The 9330-nt window shown below is 37.4% G+C and overlaps 1 protein-coding gene across 1 annotated transcript in view; it reads right to left on the bottom strand.

The window, feature by feature from the left end:
* Positions 1-4096: 4096 nt before the first annotated feature.
* The window catches only part of necab1 (N-terminal EF-hand calcium binding protein 1), a 43509-nt gene continuing 38275 nt past the window's right edge, over positions 4097-9330 (bottom strand). Inside the window, exons 11-13 of the mRNA XM_023263021.3 lie at positions 6545-6622; positions 5472-5563; positions 4097-4871 (exon numbers count right to left, since the gene is read on the bottom strand). Of these exons, the coding sequence (XP_023118789.1) occupies positions 4843-4871; positions 5472-5563; positions 6545-6622 (199 nt within the window). The 3' untranslated portion in view covers positions 4097-4842. The remainder of the gene's footprint in view (positions 4872-5471; positions 5564-6544; positions 6623-9330) is intronic.

Raw genomic sequence — 9330 nt, 5'->3', positions numbered from 1 at the left:
TGTATTGGTCTGTTTATTTGTTGACTGAGATCGGATTTTAAGGCTCAAGTAATAGAGAAACAACACTGCTGTGTACTATAAAGTGTATTTGAGCTGTAGTTCTGGCTAAAAAATGGTAATTGACCTTTCTGGATTCTATCAATTTAAAATAACAGTTTATTTCTAAATTCAGTTAAAGTGCAGAAATTTGATTATGTCTTTAGCATTGTGCATCCAATGTTCATATTGTCCTGCTGCAACTCAACAGCCGTTTTCTCTGACTAGAAGATTACAGAGTAAATAAAAGGACAGAACGGTAGATGTGTTAAGTTGGACAAATTCGAAACTTAAAGTTAACTTTCCTTAAAATTAGGTTGCAGCAAAGCAGAGAGTTTTATAGAAATCAAATGATTCAAGTAAATCTTACTTTCTAACTTGATTTGCATTGACTTCATTCAATTATGTTTCACTTATTGAAGCAATGTATTGAATTTGGACCAGGAATTCTCCTTTTTTTGAGGGGATAAGTCTTCTCCCACACAATAATAATAATACTGACTTTATTTATATAGCACCCTTAAGAACAGTGTTCACAAATGCTTTGACAGTTAAAACATGCAAACACAGACAAACACGATATAGGAGACAAGTCAGGGCAGTCAATTAAGATAAATAGTAAAAATAATAAATGAATAACTAGCTAGATTAGCAATCATAACAAAGGAACTAGGCAGTTTCAAAATTAAAGAGTAAGATTGAGGGTTAAAGTTAGAAATTAAAAATCAAAAGGTCACAGAATTAAAAAAATTCGAGATAACATCACACCAAACAACCATGCAGCTAAAGATGAAATAAAACAAGAGAGAACATCTAAAATAAACAGGACACAATGCAAAATAGAAGAAGACACAATACAAAATAGAAGACTAAAACTAAGTAAAACTAAACATAAACCTCACATAAAAGCAAGTCAATAAAAATGGGTTTTCAGAAGTGATTTAAAGCCTTATCTCCTCACTCAAATTTCTCTATTTTTTGTTTCTGTTATAGTTTTAGTTTTATACATCATCTCTACAAAGCAAGAGGCTGAACACATGAAACATACAACTAAGTGTGTTTGTATCTGAATCTCAGTGCCTGTCATGCAGACACACACATCAAATGCAATGTAGAAAAAGCTCTAAAACAGGCATGGGCAAACTCCGGCCCCCGGGCCACATACGGCCCTTTGGGCTTTTCAATCCCGCGAAATAATTTGGTCAATATTAGAATTGACGAAATTACAGCAAAGACCACATTCATTTGGCCTTCTCCTGCAGAACCTGGCGTTTCTGTTGACCCCACTAGATGGCGCACTCCAGACACAAGTGACTTTTGTTGGTTAATTCTCTCTTCTTCTTCCACTCTGCAACTGCATTGAGCTGCTGCAACAAGGAGTGTATCAAAGAAAAGAAAAGTCGACAGAGTGTCGAGTGTTTGAGAAGGAGTGGAATACTAAATATTTTTTCGCTAAAGTCTGTTCAAAGGCTGTATGTCTTATTTGCAATGAAACCGTTTTTAAAGAATACAGTATCAGCCGACACTTTTCCACGAAGCATGCTAACTACGCTAGCAACCAGTTAGCACAAGAACGGACAGCTACGGCTCAGAGGTTGGCAGCCAGTTTACAGATTCAGCAAAGTACTTTCTTCAACAAACTACGATTCAAGAGTCCAGCACGAAGGCAAGTTATTTGCTAGCATTCAGAATAGCAAAGGCTGTTGTTGTTCAGTAAGTGGGACAGTTGTCAGTAGCATTAGTTACACACCTGCTGTTCTTGTAAGTTATTTTGTGAAAAAGATCCATTAGAAACACACTCATTGATACTTTCCAGTACAGTGGTTCTGTCGATATATCCTCATTGTTGTTTTTGCTTCTGTTCTGGAGTACAAAACCGTATTTGTGACTGCACTGTCAAATTTCTGTCTACACTTTCTTGATATTTGCATTTAAACAAGCAAATTCGGTTGCAAGTACAGTAGATAAATTCGTCATTATAGCTCCTAAAATCTTAAAATATATCTGTTGTGACGTTGATCTGTTTGTCCTCAATTGACCTACTTTTGGGTGTGGGCGGGGCTACACACCGGTGCGCAATTGTCAATAAATGGCTGCAGCTCATTCACAAAGTCGGAGCATGCAGGCCGAAAGTAATGTCGGCTGAGTGAGATGTTTTTCCTCCGTTTTACCGGCTAGTCCAGCTCTTACACAAGGCATGGCTGCGCCAACAATATCCCTTTATCTAGCGAAAACCAAAAATATATGATATTACAGCTGTCTCTGTCTATTTGAAGTGCATACATGCTGTATATACACACAGTAGATGAAGGTGAATGTCACATCAGCACCATTGTTTGCCATTAAAGCACCACCAGCCTTGACTCTCTTCAGGTGAACTCAGATGGTGCCTTTGGCTTCAGTACATCCTTGTAAATTACCGTGACGTGAATCTTTCTCTCGCCGTGACCTCGATGTGTTCATGAATGTTGATGTGACAGCGGTGAAGGACTTTTTCTTCCCCTCTGTTCACACCTCGCTGTGTTTTTATACCAGCCTGAAGAGACAAATAGGAGACACTGCTGGCCTTTGTGTGGCTCAAGCTAAGATTTTTTTTTTCTATTTTTATTACAAAACTTGCAGACAAAGAAATATTATAGCATCAACTTAACCCTTGTGTTGACTTAGGGTCAAAAATGAGCCGGTCACTATGTTTAATGGCAGATAAAAAGCCATAAATTGCCCTTTTTCAAGTTGAAATTGGATGACTTTTGCTAAAGTGACCCCAGCATTAGAAAAAGTGAAACACATTATCTTTGTTAATATTTTCGTCACAGCTGTACACCACTGGGGTACCAAGATTGTCTTAGGGTCATTTTTAACCTGGCAATTAAAATCACAGTCACAGTGGACTAAACACACTCATATCAAACACACCTCTAAAACCACAAAGACACACACACACACACACCCACACACACACACACACTGACAAATTGAGATTATGTGTACTACTGATTGATCTCAAAAAATGCATATAAAGCTACTTTCTGCACATTTCTGGTACCTTCTTAGGATATACAAGTACTATCTTTAGCAAAGCAAATCATGTTTAGACCTACACAGCACCTTTAGCAACAATAATAGTGATTAAAAAAACCCTCAACTTTAGTAAAGAAAGCAGTTATAACATGTAAAATGTCATAAAAATGAGTGATGTCCACTGATTAAACAGTCTATCTGCCCTCTAAAGTACAAAAACCCAGACATTCACAACGTCTGTGATGCATGCCCAGTTGTTTCTTCATGTAAAATAGATTTTGGGTTGAAAATTCAATGAAACCGTTCTATTTTAGAGGGTCATTTTACACCTTTAGGACAAGAGAAATCCACGGGATGTTAAAACAACACAAGGGTTAAAAGATTTAAAAACTGGTTGAGCTTCTTTCATCATTTATTATCTTTATTGCTTCAAGTTGATCATCATGTTTTAATAAAAATCTGAAGCACGTAAACCACAAACTAGGATATATTTCACACCATATGATCAGATATTATCTTAAACCATTTTAATAAACCCATTTTTTTCATCCAGTTGTTGTCTTACAGATGTACTGATGAATTGTGATGGATAATTAACTGCTAGTTAAAAACTAATTTGCAGCTACTAAATCTTTTAATTGCAGTGCTGCTTTGTGTCCACATGGAGGCACAATTTGCAAACAGATACAGTATGTATCACATGCGCAGGTCACACAGGAGCACTTTAGATAGTTTATCAGACTTCAAGGACAAACTGTACATCAAATAACTTTTTTCTGTAGCTTTAAAAACAGAAAATCAATGTACTATATATCTTGGCATTATATTTCCTTTATAATATTTAGGTAAATCATCATCTCCACTCTGTTAACTAAATACAGAATCATCCCTGATACTGTTTTGTCAAATTTACATTTACGTCACTATAAAACATGCCACTTTCAATATCCTGCTGGCAGACAGATGCACAAACCGTAAATCAAAGATCACAATGTGGTGATAATTTCCACATAAAGACTCAGAGAAAGATGCGCACAACTTACACAACAATATCATCTTTATTTATCTATTTATCTGACACATTAAATACAGAAACAACTGAATTATGGTCTAATGAGCTCCCCAGAGCTGCTACAGTTGAAACAATTATACATCTCTCTCTGTGCCTCGACCCCTCTTTTTCACGCACACACACATTTGATTGGCTATTTTTGTGAGGACAGTAATAGACATAATAGATTTCCAGTCCCCTAAACCATGATATATAAACGCCCAAACCCAACTCGAACCCTGATGTGAACCTAATTCTCACCTAAAGCCAGAAAGTGAAGCCAAACACTGATCCTCACAAACATAGTTATATAAGCACACACACACACACACACACACACACACACTCTCACACGCTTCAGCTCTCATGGACCCCCCCACCCTCCCACCCCGGGCTGCAGATGATGTCACGTCAAACACAGTGATGATGTCAGATCATCAGATGGGTCACCGTCTGATGAGGTCATTGCTTTAAGGATGTCAGACCGTGGTCGAGGGGTGTGAACAAACACGTGTGGGGCTATTTCAGCTACCAGCTAACTATGAAGGAACATGGAGGTCTTAAAACCAATACTAATCACCATGACTTCACAAGTTGTATCGAGTTAGTGTGTGTGTCTGTATTTGTGCGTGTGTGTGTGTGTGCGTGTGAGTGCTGCTGCTGTGGACGTCCTGATGTGTTGACAAGCGACCGCTCTTTGCACCCACCGGTGTCGATCGATGAAGGGTCCACTTTCAGTTGTTGTTCAGGACCCACCACGAGGCTGCAAAAAGGAAGACACGGAAGATTCACAGAAACACTGAGCTCACATTTTTAAACGCTGTGCATAGATTTGTGGGCCGTTATGACAGATTTATTCAGCACTGCCTTCTGCTCTGAGTGATGCAGGGAATGAAACTTCTGCTGGAGAATTAACACAGTGCAGGAACTAGGACACACATGTTTGATATCTAGTGACAAAACCAGACAAAGAAAATCTACAATCTTTATTTTGATGCGGCACAAATGGAAGAACTACTTCTCTGAGAGTTTTCATGCGATTACTCTCAAAGCTACATATGATATTTATCCCGAAGACCAACCAAAACACAAAATATGAAGCCGGTGAACATATTCCAGTGTTATATTGATGCTGTTTCCCATTTGCAGAGTAAAATACTCAAATCAAAGAGCTCTCAGCATGACATCTCAGTATCTTAGAAGACTGCGGCGTCCTGATTTGAATGTTAAAAAGGTGCATTGTTTGTTTGCACAGCATGCTGTTGCCAGTGATGAGGCCTCACCAAAGGCCACCTGAAGCCGAGGAGCAACATCAGTCTGACTCTTATTAACTGCTGATGCTGGATGCCGTGTGTGATCTTACCGGGAACCAGCATGGTGGTGATGTTCTCAGGGGTCTCCAGAAAGTCCACGTTTCCCCTCTGGAAGGTTTTACTGTAGTTGGTCTGTAGGTGACTGGACGGCAGAAAAGAGAAGATTCATGGACAAAAAATGTCAGAAACTAAAATACCAGAAATTCTCTTCAATTTGACTAACCTTCGGAGCAATTTTTGCGTTTCTGATTAAATCTGTCTTTAGTTGAAGCACATTCTCCATCCGTGTAAAATCACAAAGTGCTGCCTAGACTTTAAAAAAATGTTTGTTCTCAACAAAAACTGAACGCTACACTTTGCCTCTATCTTTCTGAGTTACGAGCAGAAGTGAAAACCTCTCATGAAATTCTGTTCAACCAACAGACTACAATAAATTACCTTTTTCTGTTACATCAAATGTATTTAGAAGCATGTACCTCCTTTTTTAAGTTAATTACTGATTTTTTTGAGTACTCACGTTATTTTAAAGATTTTTTTTGGTGTTTTTACATAATTATCAGAATTTTGAACACAAATTTTTAAGTTGAATGACTTTTGTGTCACATTTCTGGGTCTTCCATTACAATACATGTAATATTTAGATTCCATTATAATACATGTAATATTTAGATTATGTTGTTAGTTACAGGACGCCACCTTGAGATCTGAGATTGAGTTTTCTTATGTTCTATTGACCAAATGAAGTTGTGGTGAGGGTGCTTCTGAAGAACCATTTAAATTATTTTTCTGAGAGTATATCAAACTTAGAAAATTAAACAAAAAGAATCGCTCACTGTTAAAGATCAAAAAACACATGATGTGATACAACCATGGATGCCAAAGACATGAATTTAAGTTATAAATCTAAAAATACTAGAAAGTAACAGTGACTGTAATATTTGAGTTTTCACCATTGACTCCTCTGGTATTTGTTCCCGCTCAGTTCCAGTTTTTCTCATGAATTCCATAAAAGCTTCACAGAGAACACACTGTCTCTGAACACCAAAGATAATTTGTGATTGATGTCAACGAGCACACATGGTGCATTAATCACGATGCATATGGGGGGCAGGCGGATACTTACTTCTTCCACACGTTGTTGTGCTCCCAGAATTCATAGAGAATGAAGCGTGATTCATTTGCCAGCCGCTGAACTGCAATGCTGCCAAATGCAAAACAAGAGAGAGAGCACAAGTCATGCAATTACTAATTAGTGAGCTGCATCATGCCCCCCAAACACAGCCTTCACGTCTCCACTGTTTCCTGAGCAGGAATTATGGATCAGTCAAGAACAGCCATGTGGCTTCAACCTCAGATTGCAGCAGTGTTTTGTTGGAAGCTTTACTTAGACTTTAAGTTAATTTAATTCCAACTTAACTGAAGGAAACATGACAGTGTATTCAGAGAAACGATCATGACAAAGCATGTAAACGTCACACGGCCCTTCAGGCTGCAGAATAGTCTGAGACCAAAGCGACAGTTGATACGAGAGTGATCCACTTTGTTCTGCTAAAGAGGAATTTAACCGCAGAGCAACGGGTTGACAGCGCTCAGTGGAGACATTTATAGTCTTTGGCTGGAGAAAATGAAAATGCAAATGTTCTTTCATCCACTGACACAAACTGTGGTGCTTGAATGCAACACCGAAGCCAGAGCAAGTCTCGACTCGTGACAGGCACGACACCGAGGCCCAGTTTTTGAACCCCAAGCAGTTTCTGAGCGTTTCTGGCTTTTGTCACATTTTTACTCACTGTAGGATCAATTTTCACTGCAATATAAAGTCCTGCACCTTTATGGAAACCACACAACCGTGCCATAATTCATAAAAAAAAAAATAAAAAATTAAGTTGGAAAAAAAAAACCATAGAATCAGTATGTAAACACTTCAAGATACCAATAGGTGTACTATAAGAAATACTGTAAAAATCGTGGCTCTTTATAGAGTATTTAACAGATATTTTACTGCTTTTATTTTTAAGTTGCTGCCATACTTATCTACTATCTGCTCTGGAGAAACACAGCCTGCAGTTCAGCCCAGTTCACTCCAAAAAGTCCATGAATTTTTGGTGCATAACTGTTGGTCACATCTGAGTCAGTAATGATAATTTCCTGGATCCGTTTAATGCTAATTCTTTATTTATGATAAATGTTTAAATGAAGCTTAATTTTGATAAAATATCATGATTTTAAGCTTAGGTGAGGTTTTCTTTCCCAAAGGAACCAAATGTCTCAAATGATCAGTTCAGGGACTGTGGGAAAGTTGAAAATCTTTTTCTGTTTTCACAGAAAGGGGAGAAAAAAAAAATAACGTGCCTTTCAAACGCACAGACAGATTTAGGGGTTCAAAAGTTTCATTCAATTTTATTCACAATCTCATGATGATTTCCCAGCGAGATGTAAACCATTTATGGGTCTTGGATCTGAATTCACACTGAGAAGAAAAGCACTGCTTTAAACTACTGTAGCAGGCACATAGGGGATGGTTTATTTTGATTCCATTTACTATAATAGAGCACAAACTGATGTAACATTTGCAAGACTGAAATGTTTTCTACAGACCCACAGTCTGAACATATATTTGACAAGTGGCCATTACTATCTGGAATTCATTCATTTTAAACTCAAATCGCCTCTCAGCTGCATCCCACTGTGTTCCTTCGTGGCTCTGTGCGGAGGTGTGATTAGAAGTGTGGACCTTGCTACACTGAAAGACATGACAGCTCCAGTCTCTGTTCGCAGAAATGATATGTTACGTATATTGGCCTTGGGTGTGCAAGGCCACCTTCATTTTTCTCCAGGCGACTACTCACAGAGGCTGTGACAGCTCAGAAAAAAAAACCAATCAGTGGGTCTTGAGCAGAGATTATTTGGTGACACGTTTCACCGAAGGTCAGGGATAATATTTTTTTATTCAGGACTGAATAGGAATTTGCTTCCTCCTCTGCTAGATGATAAAAACTCTTGAAAAGAGACTGTAAATTTTCACACTGTGATCATCACAGTGGCACAGTAAACCTCCTGTTGTCCTCATATTGTTTCCTTGTCTGAAAAAAATTAAAAAATTCCACAAAAAAATCCCCAAATTTCTGAAAATTTACAAAACCTTCAGGAAGAAAATTCCAATAATTCCTTAAAAGTTTCCCTTAAAAATTTTATTAAAAAAAACAAAAAAAAACAAAAAAAACCCCTCAAATTTGGCAAGAAAATTCTTGTAAATATTTTCAAAAAAATATTAAAAACCTTCCAAAAAATCCTAAAAATATCTAAAGTGATTACATATATCAGTAAAACTTCTAATATTTTCATGAAGAAAATTCAGAAAATTTCACTGGATTTTGGTTGATTTTTTTTGGGAAGGTTCAAGAAAATTTTTTAACATTTCTTTTTTTCCACCAAAAAATATTCAAAAATTTTCCAAAAATGTTGAAAATGTGGACATCAGAAGTTTCACTGTGAAAATGTTTTTTTTCTCCACAGTTTCAAACATTAAAACGGGTCAATTTGACCCGCAGAACAACACGAGGGTTAAAACATGAATCTTATATTTCATATGTATGAAAAGCTGCATAATTTCCTGATAATGTTAGCAACATATTCAAACATGTTTCACTTCCAATAATACCAGAAAAAACGGTGAACTATTTTCATAATATTGATCTTACAGTCCTGTTTGTCAAGTGTGCAGCCCAGCATCAGACATTATCTATAATCCTTTGGTCCCGATGAGTATCTTTAGCTAAAGAAAAAACCTCAAGAAGATCAATGAAGGACGCATCTCTCCTCCAGAACAAACAGATCCGTGTAGCTGTGTTTAGTTCTGCTTTTTTTAGGCTTTGTCACCTTTCTCTTTTGTTTTTTCACTGTTTTTGA

The sequence above is a fragment of the Amphiprion ocellaris genome, chromosome 15, assembly GCF_022539595.1.
Source record: "Amphiprion ocellaris isolate individual 3 ecotype Okinawa chromosome 15, ASM2253959v1, whole genome shotgun sequence".
Lineage (NCBI taxonomy): Eukaryota > Metazoa > Chordata > Actinopteri > Pomacentridae > Amphiprion > Amphiprion ocellaris.
The sequence above is the reverse complement of the archived record's forward strand: the minus strand, read 5'-3'. Positions and strand labels throughout refer to the sequence as shown.